Consider the following 23382-nt stretch of genomic DNA (forward strand, 5'->3'; position numbering starts at 1 on the left):
TGACTGGTGCAAGGACCGTGAGGTTGAGGTGCTCAATTGCAGTATTAGCGAATCCCGGACCTTTGGCACAGCATATGCACGACTGACTGTCCTAGCGACGGATGAAGGCAAAATACTCAGTGCAGGATTTTGGCCGGCAACAATTAGCCACACCGTCCGTAAGTGGCGCTTTGCCGACGGTACCAACGTGACTGAACGTGGTGGTGATAGTTCCTCGTCATAATCATGTTGTCTATGTCTTCCCTCAACTTGCATGCTACCCCATTCTACCCCAGATCAGAATCCGACCTAACGCTGATAACCATGAATTGTCGGTCTCTCGTCAATAAATTAGCTGAACTTTCGATTGTTCTGGAGAGCACTAAGCCAAGTATTGTTTGCCTCACGGAGACCTGGCTGTGCCCATCTGTTTCCGTGCATGTACCGGGCTATTCCTGTTTCAGAAGAGACAGACCAGCACACGAGAACAGAAATGCACACTCTTTCACTAGAGGATATGGTGGTGTCGCCGTGCTTGTCCGGACTGATGCTTTTCAACATATTCTCCACAGACCCGACCTGCAGCGTCAGGGCTGTGAATCTACCTGGGTGGAAGTTAAGTCTCAATGCACCCCTAACCCTATTCTTGTATGTTGCATGTATCGACCCCCTTCCCAAACGGCGGAACAATTGTCCTTCTTCTCGGATATGCTGGTCGATGCTATACAGTCCTCTTGCTATGACGAGTGTGACTTCTTCCTGACGGGGGATTTTAATGCCAAACATAATGATTGGTGCTCTTCTGACTCCACCTCTACAGCCGGTACCAACCTACAGACAGTTTTTTCAATGCTTGGGCTCCAACAACTAGTGAGTTTCCCAACATACACTTCATCAGCGGGTGCCAACTCATGTCTTGACTTGTTGGTAACCAACAAACCCCGACATGTCCTCTCAGTCGACCACGCAGCTCCTCTTGGCACATCTGATCATCTGCAGGTTGTTTGTACGCTCAACTATGCATCGTGCTCGACACCACAAGTGACTGCTAAATCGTCTCTCCATCCCCAGGCTCAGTACAGGTATAAACAAGTGCCTACCCGTGTCTGGCAGGTTGTGAATGAAGACTTGTCTAGGTTGGACTGGTCATTACTTCATCGGCATTCTGATGTTGATGATGCCATTGTCCTGTTTGATGCTTTACTACAGTCAGCATTCCATCGTCATCTGTTGCCTTACAAAGTTATTCCGCGGACAGGAGACTACATTAGGCCTCGTCCTACTATGCGAGATGCATCCCGACCCTGGATCACTCCGGACCTCAAGTGTGCTGTGAAACTGAAGCGAGATTTGTATAGCATTTATAGGAAGTATCCAACCAGTGAAAACTTCATTGCCTTTAAGCGCAAGCGTAACGAAGTGAAATGTTTGTCACGTACCCTCCATCGTCAGTATGTACAGTCGGTTCATGCCACCCTGTCTTCCCATGATCGCCCTAGTCTCCATCAATTTCTCCGCCATCTCCGTAAGAACTGTAGTCGGGAGCCGATCCGATCAATGACAGCTTCAGACGGCACGGTAGCAACAGACCCCGCAGACATAGCAGACATATTGAACACGCAGTTTACGTCGTTTGGACTTCCTGACGACCCTACGTGGCCTATACCACCACTCACCCCTTCACCCTCAATACCTGCGTCCCTCCTATCATTGTCGACTGGTACAGCCCAAGTGAGGAAATATCTCCGTAATCTGAAAATTGGCAAGTCCCCTGGTCAAGACGGAATTACCAACGAAGTTTGGAGAGCTCTTGCTCCGTCTGTTGCCTATCCTGTGTCAATTATCTTGAATATGTCATTTCGTGAAGGGAAATTCCCAGCCATGTGGAAAACTGCGGTAGTCGTGGCCACCTACAAAAATAGAGGACCACGCACCACCCCCAGCAACTATCGCCCTATCTCATTGCTCTCTACTTTATCAAAAGTGTGCGAACGTGTTGTATATGACATCATTTATGATCATGTTCGCATTTCACTTTCGCCAGCACAGTCGGGCTTTTGTCGGGGTGACTCCACCAGGTACCAGGTTACCCGCCTGGTGCAAGACATCCACACCGCCCGGAACGCCCATAACCATGTTGGTTTAGTTTTCTTCGATCTCGCAAAGGCCTTCGACACTGTTTGGCACAGGGGTCTCTTAGCTAAGCTGCGAACAGTATATCGCATTGATGGCAAGGCTATCGGCTGGCTCTCATCGTATCTCTCTAACCGACATCAGCTTGTACGCCTCTCAACTGTGTTATCGGAGCCTTTACCCGTTACTTCTGGAGTCCCCCAGGGTTCAATCCTTGGGCCACTGCTATTTCTCCTGTATATTAATGACCTCCCCGATATTGCCCCTGGTGTCAGCCTTTTCGCTGACGACACAGCTCTGCTTTGCTGCAATGCTTGCCCTATACGCCTGCACGAAGCCATGCAAGATAGCATTGGGAAAGTTATAACCTGGATGCATGATTGGAAGTTGCAGCCAAACGTTGATAAAACGGCAGCTATGTACATTTCCCCTTCTCCCCCTTCCCTGCCACTTTGTTTTCCTTCTTCAAGTGTTGCTATTCGTATTGTTGAAGAGCATAAGCATCTTGGCGTTATTATTGACTCTAAATTGTCGTGGTCACCCCATGTGCAGTATGTCTGCAAGCGCACAAGCTCCATCCTTGGGGCTCTTCAAGCCCACTGTAGACATCTTCCTCTTTCTTGCAAACGCTTGTTTTATCGTTGCTATATATTGCCCTTACTTGACTACTGTGATACTGCTTGGTCTGGCATAACTACTACTGTATTGAACAAGCTAGAAACCCATAACCGCATGCTCCTTAAAATCTTATTTAGCAAAGATCGTCGCTTTCCCTCCGCTAGTCTTTACGAAATTGCCAAGATCAGTCCCCTTTCCACTCGACATAAGTACCACCTCTGTGTTCTCATACATAAAATATTACTAAATAAAATACCCTTGCATATGCAGGCTTATAATTGGTTCTCCGAAACACGGAATACCCGTAACTCACTCAGTCTCCCACGCGCTGCCTCCACCCTATTCACTAGATCCCCGATCTTTGCTGGCTATGTGTTTTGGGCAACATTACCAACGCAGGCCAAGACCAGCACGTCGATGGATAATTTTGTTGCTAAAATCTCTGCTCAATTATAGATTTCATGTATATCCTGCTGGTTTGTCTCCTCCTTTGCCTTCTTTGCCTCTTATTTGTATTCTTTTATCTGTTTTACTGCTGTGGTTGGCTTTCACCCTTGTCTCAGTTTTATTGGCCGTCATCATGATGTGCCATGAGATAATGATATAAATACAAATACAAATACTGCTAGCAACGTGCAACCTTCGTATAATTTACGTCGCTCTCGTACTTGGCACTTGCCAACTCCGCGGACTGACCGCTGTCTCCATTCTCCCCTGTACAAGGCCCTTCATTACTTTAATTGCTTGCCCGCCCAGCTTCGCGAAATCCCTTCTTGTACTCCCTTCAAATCCGAGATATCCCTGCTGTTGCACAACTCTGTATGCTCGTGTAGCGACCACCCCTGCCCGTACACTTAAGTACACAACTCTGTATGCTCGTGTGGCGACCACCCCTGCCCGTACACTTAAGTAGTCATTAGCCCCTACGCCCTGCCCACCCAATTCTTCCTCACTCTTTCTCCTTTCTTACACTATTATCTCTTATTGGCCACTGGCTATCGTGAGAATAAAGATTTGAAACAACATACTTTAATTGCTTGCCCACCCAGCTTCGTGAAAGCCCTTCTCGTACTCCCTTCAAATCCGAGATATCCCTGCTGTTGCACAACTCTGTATGCTCGTGTAGCGACCACCCCTGCCCGTACACTTAAGTACGCAACTCTGTATGCTCGTGTGGCGACCACCCCTGCCCGTACACTTTAGTAGTCATTAACCCCTAGGCCCTGCCCACCCAATTCTTCCTCACTCTTTCTCCCTTCTTACACTATTATCTCTTATTGGCCACTGGCTATCGTGAGAATAAAGATTTGAAACAACAACATCGTCACATCGGCATCATCTTTCAGCACGACCTAAGATGGTCAGCCCACCTTGACTTTGTGCTGAAGAAAGCCGTAAAATCTTTTAATATTCTCTTTAGGCTCAAATCAACTCTACACACTAAATCACTGTCTCTCATTTACTAAACACGTATCCTGCCTATAATTGAATATGCATGCATTGCTGTCCCCCGCTCTCAATCGCATCCCTTGACCGTCTTGAGCGAATCCAGCGCACGGCGGCCAGAATCTGCCTCCGTCTCCCCCTCTACACTCCTCTGAACCATTCAACACTGCTCCATCGGCTCAAATGGCCGACAATGTTCTCTCGCCGCAAAGTGAAGCTCACCCTTCTTGCTCACTCCATAAAATACCAATATGCCCCACAACACATACGCATGCTCAACACTCCCGCTCAAGTTACGGCCCATTACAGCCTTCGACACGCATGCACTTGGCACCTCCCACCCTCCAGAACCGATCGCTGTAAAGACTTCCCACTGTACAAGTCCCTAGAATACTACAATGCCCTCCCTGCTAGCATTCGTGACGTCTCCTTCTGACCTGCTTTCAAACAAGAAATCTGCTCACTGCTGATTAACTCAATCTGCTCCTGCAGCGCTCACTCTCTCCCATACTTGTAAAGTTCAAAGTGATGTAAATCACTTTCCAACTGTTTAACCCACAATCTCACCTTCTCATAAATTTATCTCTTGTTGGCGATGGTGCCATCGTGAGAATAAAGAATTCAAACAACAACATCTCTTATTGGCCACAGGCTATCGCGGAGAATAAAGATTTGAAACAACAACAACAACAACAACAACAACAACAACGCAACCGTACGCAACTCTGTATGCTCTTGTGGCGACCACCCCTGCCCGTACACTTAAGTAGTCATTAACCCCTAGGCCCTGCCCACCCAATTCTTCCTCACTCTTTCTCCTTTCTTACACTATTATCTCTTATTGGCCACTGGCTATCGTGAGAATAAAGATTTGAAACAACAACAACAACAAGGCCCTTCATTACTTTAATTGCTTGCCCACCCAGCTTCGCAAAATCCCTTCTTGTACTCTCTTCAAATCCCAGCTATCCCTGCTTTTGCACAACTCTATATGCTCGTGTAGCGACCACCCCTGCCCGTACACTTAAGTAGTCATTAACTCCTAGGCTCTGCCCACCCAATTCTTCCTCACTCTTTCTCCTTTCTTACACTATTATCTGAGCCCGGATCAGCGAAAACCATCACTTGTGTTTGATATCAAATTGATCAAAAAGTGACGTTGAAGTCGAGCGAAAGAAAAGACGCGGACCTAACAACTACACATCACCTTTCTGTCTTTCTTGTCTCTAGTCTTTCTTTCCGCCTGACAAGCCCGTGTTTGTTTGTTTATCAGTGACTAGCTAGCTAGACAAGCCCCAGGCAAGTGAGGAGACACGGCTGGGAAACCCCACGTTCTTGAGCTTGGCTGGCGAATAGGTACGATCGCGGGGCGCGAGCATCGCACGCGCATCGATCGTCGTTGACACCAATCCCGACACGACATTTTTGGGTGATGACTGGGATGGCGATTGCTCATCAAGGGAGTCAGGTGAAAGCCGCGGAGCTCCAGAGGACGACTCTCTCCTGCTGCAAAGCGACTCGGCGAGGCTGCAGACTTCGTGTAGAAGAAAGCAGCGCTGATGAGAATGACGACGACTCGAGTGGATATTGTTGAGCAATGAACGACTCCTTCAGTAGTAAGTTTGTCGGATATCGACAGTGACGATGCAGAGCAAAGGCGTCTCGATTCACGACTGGAAGAGCAACGAGAGCTAGCGCCAGACAAGATCTGCTTCGTTGGCTTGGACACTGAGCAACTTGAAACATTTATTTGGTCCATGCAGCAGCTCCCAAAAAAATTCAAAAAAATATGTTCCTGTAGGGTCAGGTAACCGTTGAATGTATCTGCACCTAGTAGATCTACGTACCTCATGCTCATGAGCCTGTGTGCTAAGTAGTCACAGCTACTGTGATTGTGCTCCGTGTGTGCAGATATGTTTTCATGGAAGTGAATGGCTTGGAGAGCATCAGTACAGAGCCTAGTGTGGATGCAATATCAGCCCCTGGAACTTGGCCTTATGCCGTTAGCTGCACGATAGTCAGTGAAGCCAATGATTTACTTGGACAAGCCAGTGTCTGAGTACACCCCCAAGGGCTATAAAATTCCTCCTTGTTAGCCGGCCCTCCTTGTTAGCCGGCTGAGTGATGGCAATGCCTAACAGGATCAGACACATATCAACGCTCATACTTGCATCCTACACAGAAATGCCACTTCCAACATTTGTACAGAGATGTGGTGTACCGCATTTTTTGGTCACTTACGGTGCTGTGATTGATCTAAAATTTCTTGAGACTGGTTATCAGTGGTCACAGTGTGGATCAATTTGGAGCACAAAAACTTTTTTTGAAAATTTTGCACATGTGATGGTTTGTGCTGATCCAGGCTCATTCTTTTATTGGCCACTGGCTATCGTGAGAATAAAGATTTGAAATTTGAAACAACAACAAAAGCAACCAGTCTTACCTTAATTAGATATGAACGGCCGGGCGTAGCACAGTTTTCAATCAAGGCTGAAGCTGTGTCTAAACTACGTAACATGTACAAAGGACAAGAGCGCAACAGCAACAGTCAATAAAACAACAGTTATATTGGCGACGACGACACAATTTCGCGCTCATTATAAACAGCATCATATTTGCCTGCACAAGTCGCTTCACTAGTATTACATATCAAGGATCATTTTCACTGTTAGGAGATCCCCCCGATAGGCTATGCCTTTGGGAAATCCTTTAAATAATACATACAACTACAAAACTATTGCACATAGGTGCAGGTGCTAGTCGCTATTAGTTCGTCTCCTACCTTTGGCAGACCAAGGCTCTTCTTCAAGTAACCGGCAACAACAACTGAGGGGATTTCTATTTGCAACCAAGGTCTTATACAACGCATTCGCGCTGAACAACTTCTACTTTCCACTACTTTCACTTTAGCTCATACATGTGCATGTACACCCTTCAAAGCTGTGAAACCCTGGATAGGCGTCAACCCTCTTTGTCATCCTAATAAAGATATTTTTATACACCGTCCGGGTCCATGAGATTTTGTTTGATCTTAAAGGATTTTTGGTCCTAGTACAGTTCTTCATGATTCTCCTATATGGCTGTGGCTCCAAACTTGTAGTTGTACTGCCACGAGCCTCCTCTCGATTTGGTTATTCCTCTCTTTCTTATTTAGCCTCTGACCTCTGGAACTCAGTTCCGGCATCGGTCCGCCTTGCTGCTTCACCAAGTCGCAATCCTAGATTGGCTAGGGTATCCCGTTAGGCCCCGGTCACACCGAAACAAGCCACTTTGGGCTTGTTATCGCTGGCGCTCAGCTGGCTTGCGTGATCCCTGTGACGCGGTCACACCAGACCTTGAGTGCAAAGCTTGAATGGCTTGTTTTTCTTACCCGCCAAATAATTTTGAATATCTCGAAACACACCAATGTTTGCAAGAAACTGGAGAGCAGAACGTTCGCGATCTAAAACTGTACTTGTTCTAGTGTTCAGTTTTGATGAAGAAGCAAAGGAAGCCCGGATTCTGAATTGCGAAGTCGTGCTCTTTTTATTTGTTCGGTGTGCATGGACGCGATGGTTTGGTTGGTGTTTCCTGATGTCGAGCTTTCTGCCCCGGCGGTTGCCGTTATTGAACTCATTTGCAATCCACTCTCTTCTTCGTACCCGGCTTTCTTCATGATTTCGGTCGTGAGTGTGGTGCCTTGTCTTGGCCTCAAACCACAGCTCCAACAATCTACGCAGCAGTCTAGAGGCACAGCGGCAGAAATCCATGGTCGTCGGACAAAAAAGTGTAGTTGGGGTAGACAGACTCACGGTCAAAACCAAAGGCACAGGGATAGCACGGTTCCACGGACACAAGAAAGAACATCAGTTCATCATGTCAACTACAAGGTGTGCTCCGGAGCTCCAAGCGCACTCAAATTATTTTTTGAATTTCGGCTTTCAGCCGCTTGTACAAGCTGTGGCTGAAACAAGCCGAAAAAAACGGCTGAGAGTCAGCCACGGCTGAAAGTCGCTTGTAGGACATTTTTCAGCCATTTCCATGGTAATAGTGACGTAAACAAGCGCTTGTTTCGGCTGAACGGCTGAATCGAGCTCGGTGTGACCGCGGCCTAAAGCCATAGGTCTGTGGGGACTGCCCTATAGTCAGGGAGCCGACCTTCAAAAAAGTGGCGCTCCAGGTCGGGCGAGATGGAGTACAAGATCTCTTCAGCAATGGGTTATGGGTCTATCAGAGAAGGGCTTTCGAGTTCTTGGCCATCCCAAAGCTGTGCACGGACATCGCGAGGACGCATTTTGTTCGACGATCAAATTCACAATCGTCAAGCATTTAGGCGCAAATGTTTTTCGTTCTCAGCCGACTTCTCGGTTTGAGAAGTAGGTGCGCACGCTCAAAATTCCAAATCAGTGACTATGCGCCTGTCCAGAAGATGACGACGCTGCAAGCTTACTTTCTCAATAGTGCTGGGGCCAAGTCCGAAAAAGTCGCTTTATTGAGGAGTTGCATTTGACACCTCGTCCAGGAAAGATTTGACTTCAAATTCGGAGAGGCGGACCAACTATAGGAATTTTGGAGAAAACTAGAAGTTCCCAATGTTGTCCGTTTGGAAGTTATGAGCTATTTCCAAATTGCTTAGGTTACTATGGTAACCTGTGTGCAATTAGCCGTTTCTGAGGCAAAGCCGATACAATTTTGGAGAAAAAAGTTACCTTGTTGGAAGGCGAGCTCTTTCCAAGACTGTTATTGAAAACTAGAAGTTTATAGGACTGTCGGTTTCCTTGTCACAGGAATTTCTCGAATTTCTACGGTCGCCGCGGTAACGTGTATGCAATTAGCCACTTCTAAGCCAAAATCAGTGCATTTTCTCCCCTGTAGGCAGGTGGAAAGCAGAGAATAGTTATAATAATGTGGCTTAGAGGTCTATAGGGCTGTTGTAAGCCTGGTTTGTAGAGACTGGACCCCTCTCTATTTAGTGCCGGGATCCACACAAAGGATCAAGAGGATTTAGGCAGGACTGACATCCAAGAACGAGCAAGGAAACACAACTGATAGCAAAAACAAAAACAAGAAGACTCAAACAATTCCCTAGCATATTCCCTAGCATATATTAGAACTGGGGCTAGCCCCCATTATAGTTCAAATGGTCGCAAGACCAGGGCTATGCCAACCGTGGAGGTTGTAGTAAGGTCATAAGGAGCACTGTTTTCGAACACAGACTCAGTGCATCCTCCGTCTACACGTAGCTTGTAACATGCTGGCAACCAAACTACATTGTATGTTTTGTCATGTACATGTACATGACTACACGTATTTTTTCACATCCAAAGAATCATCTTGCCCGTAAAAGAGGCCAGTACTGTGAGGTGTACATGTACATTCTACAATGTACTGAAGTACATGTCCAGGACACTGTTGAGGTATTCATTATAGTTATTGTTGTTGTTACTGGTGTGCTTTTTAAATTACATGTATACATGTACTTCATGCACATGTATAGTCGTTCAACCAAACACACCAAGTTCCCTTCTCATGTCACACGGAGATGTCAGGACTTAGAAGACGAGAGAGATCGGAGTATGCAAACTGGTCCATGGCAGGGCAGAAACCTCACTATTGTCACTAAGAACTCCACAACCTGCCGATCAACAATTTTCTCCAATACGTTGACAATTGGCAAGAGATATGGCTTGTAGGAGTTGAGAGTAGTCAGTAATTATTATGGCCATACTTGTCTCCACATTTACATGATTGTATACAGGTGAAACCATCCAGGGTGTTCGATGTACATGGAATAATCTGTGGCATGTTAAGTCCCGGTTTTGCTCAGTCGGTAGAGCAAGCGGTTACAGTAATGGATAATGGTTATCATACAGAATTGCACACTTATTCCGAGAGAGAGAAAGAGTTCTCAGGTAATACACTGTATTAAATCTAGCATGAAACTAATATACATGTACAGGGAACTGATCTGCGGAGAAATGGTCTTAATCGGCAAGAAACTAATCCCTAGGAAACTAGAAAGACAGTAGCTTTTATAGGGTGAGTAAGTAAGCTAGCTTATGGTCAGGGGATACGTAGAGCAGAGAGAAGTAAGAAGAAAGGTCAAACTACAAGGTACATGATTGTGTGGGCAGAAGAATGGGAAAGGTCGGGACATGGCACCTGTGCAAGAGGAATACGTTAGAGGAAGAACTATATATACATCGTATACATGTACATGTAGGTGTGCAATAATACCAGGAGGACAACTGTTGAAAGGGGCATTAGGATGTATGTACAGCTGTTAGTGTAGATAACTAAAAGGGCGGCTGAAAGTGAAATGCATCAAAAGGTCTCCAGTGTGCTACATGTATCTAAGGTCAGCCTCGAAAGTGTGTGGGAACAATACATGAATACAGCGCATCGTATAGTATTAGTAGTGCATGTAAAAGAGAATAGAAGGTGAGGCTGGTGTAACAAGTCGAGTACATGTGCATGTCAATTATAATGTATGTATTCCTATCTAACAATCAGGTACTGTACTGTATTTGCATCACTTGTAGCCGAGTTGGATGGTGAACAACTGCTGCACACGTACATGTACATGTACATTTACATGTATCTATTCTGTGAGTGCTGGAAATGATGCCACATGTACCGGTACAGGTACTAGCAAGAGTTATAACCCCCACCCCGGTTATACACTCTTGGTACTACTACTAGGTGTAGAATTCATAGTGGCTCGGCTAGATAGCAGGAGAGGTCACTGCCCCATGCCCCATGGGGTCCGTCCGGCACTGTTTTGAAGTTGTTGCTTGATCAGAGAGATGTGACCATACCTTCCTGTGTAAATGCTTGCTGTGAGTTGCTGAAGCATGACATATGAGCACGGAATATGTGGCGGAGTTTGTTGTACATCATGTATGTTGCGGTTAGGGCAGTTGTTTGTCTATTCGCCATTTCGTTGATCAAAATTGTCCTTCCAGGTCTTGGCGTAGGCCCCCGCCCCGGTCTACATGTACATGTACATGACTGTATTTCATGGGCAATACCGTGCTTCCTAAACATGTACATGTACATGTACGTGTCGATTGGACAGCCTGCATGACATTGTTCCATAAAAAGAAAATGTGAATTGGGTGGAAAGTACTAGTACTAGTGGATCATGGTGACCATTCCTGTCAACATAGCACACCGCTGTCTGGGTACTACATGTACAGTACCGTATGATGTACATGTACATTGTATTATGTGAAGGAAGGGAGGAAACAATGGCCAGGTCAATGCAATCCCGGTAGTGTTAGAGGGGAGAGGAGCCCAGTCTCTACAAACCAGGCATGAAACAGCCCAATAGACCTCTAAGCCACAATAGTATAACTATTCTCTGCTTTCCACCTGCCTACAGGGGAGAAATGCACTGATTTTGGCTTAGAAGTGGCTAATTGCATACACGTTACCGCGGTAACCGTAGAAATTCGAGAAATTCCTGTGACAAGGAAGCCGACAGTCCTATAAACTTCTGGTTTTCAATAACAGTCTTGGAAAGAGCTCGCCTTCCAACAAGGTAACTTTTTTCTCCCAAATTGTATCGGCTTTGCCTCAGAAACGGCTAATTGCACACAGGTTACCATAGTAACCTAAGCAATTTGGAAATAGCTCATAACTTCCAAACGGACAACATTGGGAACTTCTAGTTTTCTCCAAAATTCCTATAGTTGGTCCGCCTTTCCGAATTTGAAGTCAAATCTTTCCTGGACGAGGTGTCAAATGACACTGTCAGATTTCTGGACCTGGCTCCAGGACTACAAAGCGTGACATACATTTTCATTACGATTTTGACTTTGAAAGTGAGAATAGTATTGCCATCGTCAGGTCCACTAGTCACGAAGCATGGCGCTTCTGGACAAAAGCGCAACATAGAGTGTGTACCAGCAAAAGTGCACAATAATACTCGCGCCTACTCCGGCAATTCTGCAACGCGTGCAAGCAAAGTAAAAATTAGTTTCAAAAGTATATTTCCAGGTCTGACTGAGGTCGAGTCGAGCGAAGATTCCGGCAGAGTAGGCGAGATGTTGCTTGCTGACAAGTCGGCCTCCGCGTCCCAGAGTCCTGACTGCCAGTGCCACAGCCGTATGCACCAGTGACCAGTCACCGGACGTGCAAGATCATCATCACCCATGTCGGTACTCTGCCTGGCCTATTTATCTGCTGGTGGTGTCAACTCCGTTGCAGTTTGCCAGCTTGTTTGTTCCGGTACTCGTTCTTCACTGGTTCAGGTGAGCCTAGCTGCTTTTGCACAAAATACTTTGTGGATCCTGTGAGAGATCATGTAACTCGAAAACGAGACGTTGTTTGAAACAAAGGTAGAATGACAATCACTGCCAGTTCCACATGCACTTCTGACAGGAACTACGACAGACGTCTACGTGGCAGCACCAAAGGAGAGCATGGGATAGGCAACATAACAAGATAGAACATACATGCGCGCACGTGCATGTGTGCGAGCTTGTGTACACGCGCGCACGCCCACACACGCTTGCAAGCGTGTACTCACATGTGTGCGAGTGTGCATGAGTGCACACACACGCACACACATGTGACTCTCTGTTCGCACACACACACACACACACACACATACATGTGTGCGAACATGCGCGCATTCATCACACACGCGTGCGCACATACACACAGGTGGATGCGCACATGCCAATGCTCACACACACACACGTGTACATGTGCACGCACACACACGCGTGCACGCTTGCACGCACATACACACAGGTGGATGCGCACATGCAAATGCTCACACACACATACACGCATACACATGTACATGTGCACGACACACGCGCGCGCACACACAGGTGGATGCGCGCACATGCATGTGTGCGAGCTTGTGTACACGCGCCCACACACGCGCGCAAGCGTGTACTCACATGTGTGCGAGTGTGCATGAGTGCACACACACACACATGTGACTCTCTGTTCGCACACACACACACACATACATGTGTGCGAACATGCGCGCATTCAACACACACGCGTGCGCACATACACACAGGTGGATGCGCACATGCCAATGCTCACACACACACACACACACACGCATACACGTGTACATGTGCACGCACACACACGCGTGCGCGCTTGCACGCACATACACACAGGTGGATGCGCACATGCAAATGCTCACACACACATACACGCATACACATGTACATGTGCACGACACACGCGCTCACGCACACACAGGTGGATGCGCACATGCAAATGCTCACACACACACGCTCATACACGTGTACATGTGCACGACACACGCGCGCGCGCACACACACATGTGGATGCGCACATGCAGATGCTCACACGCATACATACATATAAACACACACACTCAAGCACGCGCGCGTCATTATCTACGAATCTCAGAAACATGCAACACGCGGTCAGAAGTTAATCATCACCAGTGAACTTGCTGTGATTGTGGTACCAACAACATGCTGTGCAAGAACGTCACCATCATCGGCTGCTCTGAGGTAGCATTCCAGAATGGCAATTTACAAAGCCGCTGTCTAGTGCCCTACTATCATCTCCACGGAGCAGCAGTCGGAACCCAGGAGATAACTGCTCGGCATAGCTGCAAACATCGCAAAGGTTACAGCACTGGATGCTTCTAGTGCAACGGGTCACCCCAACCCTGTACTATACTTGCTGGTGCATGTCCGAATGTGACAACCCAATCATTAGCGCCCATGTTCTGGACCGTCACTAACGCTTCCGCCCAGGGCCTTATTACGGGCTTTTACGGTACTCGCCGATGCATGTCCGAATGTGGCAACCCGCTCAGCAGCACTACACATGTGAGCAACAAGTGGACGTCGTTGGCAGCACAGAGCAGAGGATCGCAAACCGGATGAAGAATGGATACTGTTCTCCATGATGAAGGGATCAAAAACTAGGGGTCAAACGGGTGTACCGGGTACCCGGGTACCCGCCCGTTAATCTCAGGTACCGTTAGTAAAAGGGTACCAGTTTGTAAAAAAAAATTAAAAATTCCCAGACTCAAAATAGGAGTGCGGATACTCTTTTCCTTTTTCCTGTGCATTCCCGCTTTCGACTTTATCAGGCAGGAGCAGGCTGAAAGACAGACTTGACAGTTGTTCTCTCCACTCTAGTGCAAGTAAAAATCCTCGCACTGGAGGTTTTTGATTGTGATGTGAGAAAATGCAAGACTTGAAACTCGTTCGAGGTGGCAGCTGAGTAACTAGAAAGTTACGATGGTTCTCCGACATCGAACCTGCCACAGTACTTGATGAACTAGTGTCACCAGGCTGAGTGACCAGTCGGAGTGTCACAAACGGTGATGTCCGTAGGTGGTAGCTACATGTATGATACTCATGGTTGTAGTTTGTTCCTTCAATCGACGAGCTGAAAAGTAGTTCGAAATATTGAATACAAGATAACGGATTTGTGAAGATTCATTTCACGAGTTGAACAAGCTAGCACTAGCAGCTAGCTGGCCAGCAGCACATCAGCTGTGTCAGGCACCCCAGCTAGCTATGGGCGCGAACATCTTCTGAATGCAATGAGTACCAGTTCTCTGCGAACATAGCAAATAGGATTGCGCGAGATCACGGAAGTTTTGCTAAACCACTCTGTCCTTGCATGGCTTGAATCACATCGATCTGCAGTTGATTTGCGTACATGTATCAAAATACATGTAGCTTGTAGGACCATCTACATGTACGATTGTTTCTGCCTGTGTAGTTATGTACATGGGCAAATGCACGGATGACATTCATTTGGAACCTTCATTACCATAATAATATTATGATACACGAATCAATTGCAAATCATAATGTAGTATCAAAATACAACCTGAGAATATACAAATTAAAATCATGATTTATGTGAGAAATGCGCAAAAAAATAATATGGCTGCTAAAGGGTACCCGTTAACCCGCCCGTTAAGAAAATTACCCGTTCGTTAGTTAAAGGTACACCCGTTTGACCCCTATCAAAAACCGTTCAACACAGATATTGCGCTACATCGTCTTGCCTGGATGTATGCGGTGGTGCCGATGCATATCGCGTCCAAGACACTGTTTACATATCTGCATTCAGCCTTTGTTCACATAAATATGATGCACCGTAGCTGTAGTTTTAAAATGATTATATTCTACATGTTACCGCCACATTTACTGATTGCGTTTGCGGAAAATCCTAAAATTAATATACTACGTCTACTACTACTCAATTTACCACACAAAGGACTGAATGAAGTAGGGAAATAATCATCCCATGATCTTCTACAATGTGAATGCTTCCACGTACGCGCATGTCATTGTGCAGCATCCGAAACTTCAACAAAACAATGATTCAAAGAGACGTTATTCAAGATAAGTCATGCATTTGTACGTTCACTGGTATAATCAAAGATTCCGTTCAAGGCAGCTGCCATGGTGTGTACCTTACCACCTTTAACACACGTTGTCAGTCCGCTCATTGACTAGCATGAAATCGTTTGTAGCAGGAGTACTCTTGTTTGTAGTGAGGATCAATCTACAAAACACTATTGGTAAAAACAATCCAGAGTCACCTCGATGGAGACGGACAGTTCCTACGAGACCTGCCTGTCGACATCAGGGTCAAGTGGCAAGTAATTTAGCCGTTACGCACGACAATCTCAGGAACACCAGTCATGTCCGACGACGACGAACCAGCTACTGTATGTTACTTCAGAACTCAGAACGACACAATTATACAAACAGAATGAAAAATGCTTCATCGACGGTGTGACTTTGCGTTTCGCTTCGTGTTTCTCTTGAAAATCTAGCAAAATTGAGTCATTCGCATGAAAATGTCTGGTTACGTCAGCGAAACCCGCTGATTTCCCCATTTTTCAAGCGCTGAATGGCGCAAAAACTGTGAAATCACGGCAACGAAAATAGTGTTCGACGAGCGAACAAACCTCCTTGCACCGGCATTGGTGCACAGCTTCGGGACGGCCAAGTTCTCAAATCGTCCTCTAGAGACCCTTACCTACCTCTGTGCGAAGTTTCAAGTCCTCCCTCTGAAGTGGCATACCCCGAAAATAAAAAGCATCCTACAGATTTCAGCTCCCGGACTACTAGGGAAATATGAATACAATAATACCCCGTTTAACGCGTTTGTGTCTTTCCCTCAAACTAGTCAAGAATCTACTACTACTACGAGGTGATTTGTAAAAAATTTACATGGCATAATATTTTACAAATCGAGTAAAATATCATTGTTGAGGGCGATTGCATTCTTCCCATGAAGTGTTTTTGTTAGTTCGACAGACAAGTCAGTTGCCATTGTATTGTAGTTTGTAAGCATCGGCAGCGTTTAGCGGAATTTTTTTCTTCCACGGCCTTGTGAGATATCAATCATGGATTGAAATTCGTGAATTTGTGGTCAAAGAGGTAAAATATCCCTCAATGGATGCATGAAGGACGTCCAAGAGCCAGCGAGCGTATTCTATGGCAGGTGGAAACCCTAGGCTGGTCACCGATGCCAGCATTGAGTCTGTCACACCGTCAAAGTAGCAGGGCTGAAGAAGAGATTAGCCAAAAAGGTGAAGGTCAGAAACTGCAATTTTGACAAAATGTGTCTTTTACTCACCTATCATGAAAGGTGATTCAAATCCAAGTCCGAAGCTGCTGATGCTTATGGCATACAGGTTAATAATTAGCTGTTCAGTAGACCTACGTATGAAACTCAGCTTGCTACCTCAGAAGTGCTGGTAGAGATTCACGATGGCAAAGCCTGCAGGAAATGCGGCATGAATGTATGTTGGGTGTTGACGGCAGAGCACCCATTGAGGGTGGTCTGCAGTCTTCTTCCAACACAGAAGTATATGAATCAGGTGAAGGAGTCACTGCACTTGTCTTGGAGAGTATGGAAGCCCCGACATTGTCAGTATGTGCCGGTTAAATGCACTGTGGCCCAGATGCACGAAGGCACCCTATCGTGGGACGGCTGGCGCGCATCATGGATGGTATCTTTGCTTAGTGTGGTTATTTCACGCATGAGAATGCACTGGAAGTTGAAAGAAATGGAGCAGCAAGATAAGGTCTGCGTGCTCATGCTCTACAATGCGGGCAGGCGGTCAAAGATACCCTATCGTTTTGAACCGCAGTTGACGACGTACAGAAACCAATACGTTGGGCAACCTGCAAAACCAGTCTGCTTTCTCTGCATGTGACTTGCTTCAGATGTATCTTGATTTCCCATTGCAAGCTTATTGACACATTTAGGTCATATTTGTTGATGTAAGACCCTATTTTACTGACTTGTAAAATTTTGTACACACTTTTTCTGGTTGAAAAAATGTATGCAAAGCAACCCCACACTGTGTCTCTCATGTTTGTTTTGTTCGATCAAGAAGTCCATACGTGGATAGAGGACATACATAGTGACAGAATGAGACCATGCACACTTCAAAACTCGCCAGGGCAACGGAATGATAGCCTTTTTTACTTTCATGTAAAATTATTACAAATCACCTCGTACTACTACTACTACTACTACTACTTTACTTCGAAAAGGAAATGTTCGTACACGTCCAATCCGGCTTGTTGTTTCCGGACGCGGCAGCTACAATTTTAGGGTAGTAGTGTAGTAGCAGTGCATGTACCTTTTTTTGGTATCCGGGTGACACACCTGAAGGCAAATGCGGCAGGGCCAGTCACAGGCTGGTCGCGTAGGCGGCAGGCCGGCGGGCGACCGGCAAGGCAGCATTCGCATTTGGATCACCGAAGTAATACAAGTGTAGGTGCTTCGCCTGCACCCCGTGGCGCATCGATAGGGAGGCGTCTGGGACTCTGGGTAGGCCCAGACAGATCCTGCCGGCAAAATATCGAAGAATTTAAGCCGGCAAAATCAGAGCAAAATATCGAGATGTTGGGTAGAATCGATGCCTGATACTTGGATTTCCTTGGTTCGGCAGGATACACTGCCCAGGACGAGATCATGTGACCGAAATATCACTGGGATTCACTGTGGGTCCACATGGTTTAGGAAGAACTAAAGCGGGATTCACAGAAGCTTTTTTGCGATGCGACACGCGATGCGACGCGATCTGCGATGGATGCGTGCGATGCGAACTCGCGAAATACCATTCACAGAAGAAGTCAGCGATGCGACAAAGTTTTGCTGATTTGGGTACGTCACCATGATATTCGCGCGGTTTGACACAACTTGTAAAAATTTAAATGGAGGTTTGCACATTGCAAACCGTAGTTAACATTCACGAAACCAACAAGCCAAAGGCGCCATGGCAACCAGTAAACGAACCCGCAAAAATAACAATAATTAGAATAAGAAACAGAAAAAAAATCAAGTTAGTGTGACAACAAATGCAAGGTTCCCTTTCCGGTGAAAGTGCTGCAACTGAGTGTGTCATTGCTGACCAGCAATTTGTTTTCCGGTGAAAGTGCTGCAACTGAGTGTGTCATTGCTGACCAACAATTTGTTTTCCTCTAGCCTCCTCAGTTGCCGAGGAGCATAGTAGTCTTTCCACAGCCGTATTCCTAGGAACGTACTGCCAGTTTCATCATGGCCTTCACTCCTGACCAGCAGCGGTCTCTTGCGGAGATGATTTCGGCTTCGGTCTCGTCGGCGTTGTCGGCCCACTCCGCATCTCGAGGACCGGATAGGGGAGCGTCTGATGGGCCATCAGATCAAGCCGGTATGTTTTTGACTCATGATTCTGCCCGTGCTGAGATGCCGGCCAGTTTAGATTCTGCCCCCGCATTCCCTGCATTCCCTGCATGCGTATGCCATGTAAGTAATGAAGCCATTTCAAAAATTTGCAAGGTCGAGTTTTTTGATCTGGCCCTCCTACTTCCCGCCAAGTACGAGAGGCCCTCCGATGATCAGCCTATCTCTAAGCGGGTCAAATTAGCCGAGGACGGCGATTGCTTGGTGATCTCCGCCTCTCAAGCCTCCAAGAGGCGAATTGATTCTTTAGCTTCGTGGATGGAAGCATGGTCCATCTTCACGATTATAGCTACCTCGAACGACCCGGCCTGCGCTGCTAGCTTGGCAGAACACCAGCTACGCATTGTGCAAGCCGCAGCGAAGTACCGCCTGGCTGCGGTGCTCGAGTACGACATCCGGGTGCGGCAATCGGTGGCTCGGGCACGCACCCCCCTTTCATCACTTGACACGGCGCTGTACACTGAATGTTTCACGGGCCAGGCACTTCCCACGTGTTCCAAGTGCCGGAAGGTGGGCCACCTGGCCAACAATTGTCTTTTTCGCGGCTCCGACAGCCGGACGCTGCATGCCACCTCGGGCGCAACAAGCGGAGGAAGTGTCCACACGCCCGGGCAGTCCACCATCTGCCGCAAGTTTAATGCGGGCAACTGCTCCTTTAATCAATGCCGCTTTAAGCACTGCTGCTCCTTCTGCTCTGGCACCCACCCGGCCAAGGAATGCCCAGCCCGCAAGTAGCTCCATGAGTACTCCTTCCTCCTATCTTCCTTTATCTGCACATAAACCCCACACGCCCATCATTATTAGCGCACTTAAAATAGAATTAGAATCACACCCCGATGACCAGTTGGTCGCTTCCTTATTGCATGATCTTGAATTTGGTTTTCGCATTGGTTTTGGCAACTGTCTGTCTGAGTCTTTTTTGTCACGTAATTTGTCCTCCGCTGCTGACAATGCAGAAGTAGTCGATGACTATCTCCGCCAGGAATGTGAGCGCGGGCATACGGCTGGCCCGTTTGAGGAGCCTCCTGTTCTCCCCATTCACACCTCTGGCATTGGAGTTGTACCTAAGAAGTCGGGTGGCGTCCGCCTAATCATGCACCTCTCCGCTCCTGCTGGCAGGAGCATAAATGATGGCATCAAGAACTCAGACTTCTCCTTCCAAATGATCTCGGTGGATACGGTGGCCGATCATGTCATGCGCACTGGGAAGGGGGCATTGCTATGCAAAGTGGACATCAAGCATGCATTCCGGCTCTGTCCCGTTCATCCCAACGACTGGCCTCTACTCGGAATATGTTGGCGGGGGAAGTTTTATGTCGACAAAGTGCTGCCTTTCGGCCTGCGCTCCGCACCAGCTTTATTCAATCGCCTAGCCGAAGCACTGGCCTGGCTACTTCGCCACAACTACGGTTTGAAGTGTCTGGAACACTACCTTGACGATTTCATCAACGTCTCACCACCAGCGCCGGTGGTCGCCACATCAACAGCAGCGGTGCACATGGCCACCATCCTGGAGGTTTTCGCCAACCTCGGGGTTCCCATCGCGGAAGGAGCAGACAAGGTTGTCGGTCCGGCCACGGTCATGACAGTGCTCGGCATTGAGCTGGATACTCAGGCTCTGGAAATGCGGCTGCCGGCCGACAAGCTTCTCGAGATCAAAGCGCGGCTCAACGAGTGGGCGGTCAGCCCATCGTGCACGAAACGTCAACTGTTGTCACTAATTGGCCTCCTCTCATTTGCGTCCAAAGTGGTTGCGGCCGGCCGCACCTTCACCCGTCGTCTCATCCATACCAGCACCACCGTGACAGGCTTAGATGAAGAAGTGCACCTGGACGCCGATGCTCAAGCAGACATCCGTTGGTGGAAGGAGTTCCTCCCACACTGGAACGGCCGAGCGCTTCTGCGTGACCCAGTATGGTCGAAGCCCCCAGACTTTGAGCTCTATACCGATGCTTCCGGCCTGGGATTTGGAGGTTTCTTTCAGAGTGCCTGGTTTTGCCAAGAATGGGGCCCGGAGCACCAGCACGGCCCTTTCTCCTCTATCATGTGGCGGGAGATGTATCCCATTGCTGTGGCCGCGCAATTGTGGGGCCCGCAGTGGCAGACGAAGAAGATCCTCCTCCATTGCGACAATCAAGCTGTCGCCACAGCATGGGAATCCGGCTCATGCCGGAATCTGGAGGTCATGAACCTCATACGGACCACCCTGCGTATTGCGGCACGCTACAACTTCATCCTGTTGATCCGTCACATCTCAGGTATCGACAACAGTATTGCGGACGCCCTCTCCCGTCTACAGCTCAGTCGCTTCCGCTCGCTAGCTCCGTCTGCCAATCCGGACCCAGTTCCACTGCCAACTCAGATCGTCTAATGATGTCTCACAATATATTCACAGCCCCTTGGGGTGTCCGTTTTGCTGTGTCTGGCCTTCGCCGTCACTACACTGACTTATTGTTATTTTTTTTCTGCCATACCAACCACACCGAAACCAATTTCTCAGTTCAATCTCTCCCTTACTATTCGCCCACCCTTTAGCACGGGCGGCTCTCCTCCCTACACTGCCCCCCCCCGCTTCGCTGCTCTCTTTTGGAAGGAAGTGGCTATGCAGTGCTCATATAGTGCAATCCTGCAAAAACCAAAAATTGGCTCTCAACGGTCATAGGCGTTTTGGCATCGTGGTATAGCTATGCCCCTATGTCAGGGTATTAAGTTGAGTACTGGGATGCTCATTGCACTCAGACTGGCACCGGGATGCCTATGCGAGCGATAATTATGTGGGCCGGCATCAAGATGGCCTTAGCGTGGATGCGTACACGTTACACCCTGGGCTTGATGCGAGGCTAAGTGATGCATTCTTAACTGTTTACGGCAATTCACATTTAATTGCGCGGAACTAAAACAAGCAGTATGGGGCCAAGTTGCCCACAGCCATAAGCGAGCACCGGGATGCTTTAACACCCAGACGGGCACCGGGTTGCGCGTAACAATACTAAGGAGAGCACCGGGATGCATATGTGAGCGGGTTGCGTTGTAAGGGGCACCGGGATGCCTATAATTGTTAGTCAAGCGGGCACCGGGATGCCCATATGAATTAAGCGGTAAGCGAGCACCGGGATGCTTATCACACCTGGACGGACACCGGGTTACACGTAATAATAAGTCCGGCACCGGGATGCCCAAGAGGATGGGCAGGTAGCGAAAGGGATACCTAAAATGCCCATATTTAGTATAGCTGGCACCAAGATGCTCTAAATACGCAAACTGGCGACGGACGCTGATGATTGTGAGGCGAGCACCGGGATGCTCAAATGCGTCCAAACCGGCGCATTAATACCGGGATGCTTCGGTAAATAAATACGTATTGCAAGCAGCCAGTTAGTTTGCCTTCAAAGTCATTGTAGCTGGGCACAGCGATGCGATGGTCTGTCATGTTTTGCTCTTCGTACTGGCTTAACTGCTTGCTTATTTTATTATCCACTGCGTTTGGTGCTGCTGCCGTGTCCCCACATTGCAGATGGGTGGGTTCGATATCATTCACCTCCAGCCACCACCAGGAGGGAGATACTCGACGCTCAAGCCAGCAGGCTCCTGGCCCAATCGGTGGCGCCCCGGACACGCCAGACCTACAGCCTTGGAGTCAGGTCCTACATTCAGTTTGCGCAGCAGCTCCGCTTCAGCCATCTGGCACCGACGGTCAATGATATAGTTCTCTTCATGACGTCACTGTCCGCGTCACTGTCTGGGAAGACAATCAGGGTATACCTAGCAGCCGTCCGCCACCACTTTGTATTGAATGATGGTCCGGTGGATCTGCTCAGAGCACCCAGGATACTGGCCTTGCTGAAGGGCATCGACCGTGACAAGCTGACGTCCAGGCCAATGCCTGTGCCTCCGTCATCCAGACGTGCGGTGACACCCAACGACCTCAAGGCTATCCGCGAATTCCTGGAGTTCTCGCATTATGCACCGCAAGACAAGGCCATGCTCTGGGCAGCAGTACTCACAGCTTTCCACGGGCTCATGCGTGTGAGCGAGTACACGGCGCCATCACCAACAACGGTGGATGCTCACAGGACTCTTCAGAGGAGCCATGTCGCCCTCTCAGAGGAGAAGGTCACGATCACCCTAGGGGTAACGAAGACGGCACAGTCGGGCGCTGGGGGCACAGTGTTACTGCATGCAAGCAGGTATCCCGCAACCTGCCCTGTGCGTTCAGTCGCTGCCTACATAAGTGCCAGGGAGTGGGCGGATACAGGTGCCCCATTCTTCGCCTTCCGCGAGGGGCGCTACCTAACCCCGGGCGACGTGAACGCCATTCTCAAGAGGGCTCTCGGCCCAGGCGTTTCAAGCCATTCTCTGCGGATCGGTGGTGCTACGGCCATGGCCGAACGACAGGCCCCGGAGTGGCAAATTCAAGCGGCAGGGCGCTGGTCAAGCTCTGCGTACAAGGCGTACGTCCGTGTCCCGTCGGGCATGCCAGCTTATCAGCAGACAGAGCTAGCGTAG

General features: G+C 48.1%; 2 protein-coding genes and 1 long non-coding RNA gene across 3 annotated transcripts; 2 read left to right on the plus strand and 1 right to left on the minus strand.

Moving 5' to 3' along the window:
• Positions 1–6619: 6619 nt before the first annotated feature.
• LOC135824644 (uncharacterized) lies at positions 6620–7048 on the minus strand. Its single transcript, XR_010554899.1, has 2 exons — positions 6959–7048; positions 6620–6683 (listed from the first exon to the last, which is right to left on the minus strand). It is a non-coding gene; the product is annotated as an uncharacterized LOC135824644 (long non-coding RNA).
• Positions 7049–18838: 11790 nt separating this feature from the next.
• LOC135824712 (uncharacterized) lies at positions 18839–21325 on the plus strand. The gene is made up of 2 exons (XM_065337421.1): positions 18839–20437; positions 20522–21325. Exons 1-2 carry the CDS (start codon positions 19442–19444, stop codon positions 21245–21247), a joined length of 1722 nt encoding a protein of 573 aa, XP_065193493.1. The 5' UTR covers positions 18839–19441; the 3' UTR covers positions 21248–21325.
• Positions 21326–22590: 1265 nt separating this feature from the next.
• On the plus strand, positions 22591–23382 carry LOC135824299 (uncharacterized). The gene has a single exon (XM_065337032.1). The coding sequence runs from the start codon at positions 22591–22593 to the stop codon at positions 23380–23382; it is 792 nt and encodes a 263-aa protein (XP_065193104.1).

The sequence above is a fragment of the Sycon ciliatum genome, chromosome 9, assembly GCF_964019385.1.
Source record: "Sycon ciliatum chromosome 9, ocSycCili1.1, whole genome shotgun sequence".
Classification (NCBI taxonomy): domain Eukaryota; kingdom Metazoa; phylum Porifera; class Calcarea; order Leucosolenida; family Sycettidae; genus Sycon; species Sycon ciliatum.

Excerpts from the sequence above, each read along its gene's own strand:
- LOC135824712 (XM_065337421.1), top strand. The coding sequence starts at position 19,442 with ATGCCACCTCGGGCGCAACAAGCGGAGGAAGTGTCCACACGCCCGGGC. Across the intron at positions 20,438-20,521 it reads TCGCGGAAGGAGCAGACAAG|CTTCTCGAGATCAAAGCGCG; the intron begins GTTGTCGGTCCG and ends CCGGCCGACAAG.
- LOC135824299 (XM_065337032.1), top strand. The coding sequence starts at position 22,591 with ATGACGTCACTGTCCGCGTCACTGTCTGGGAAGACAATCAGGGTATAC.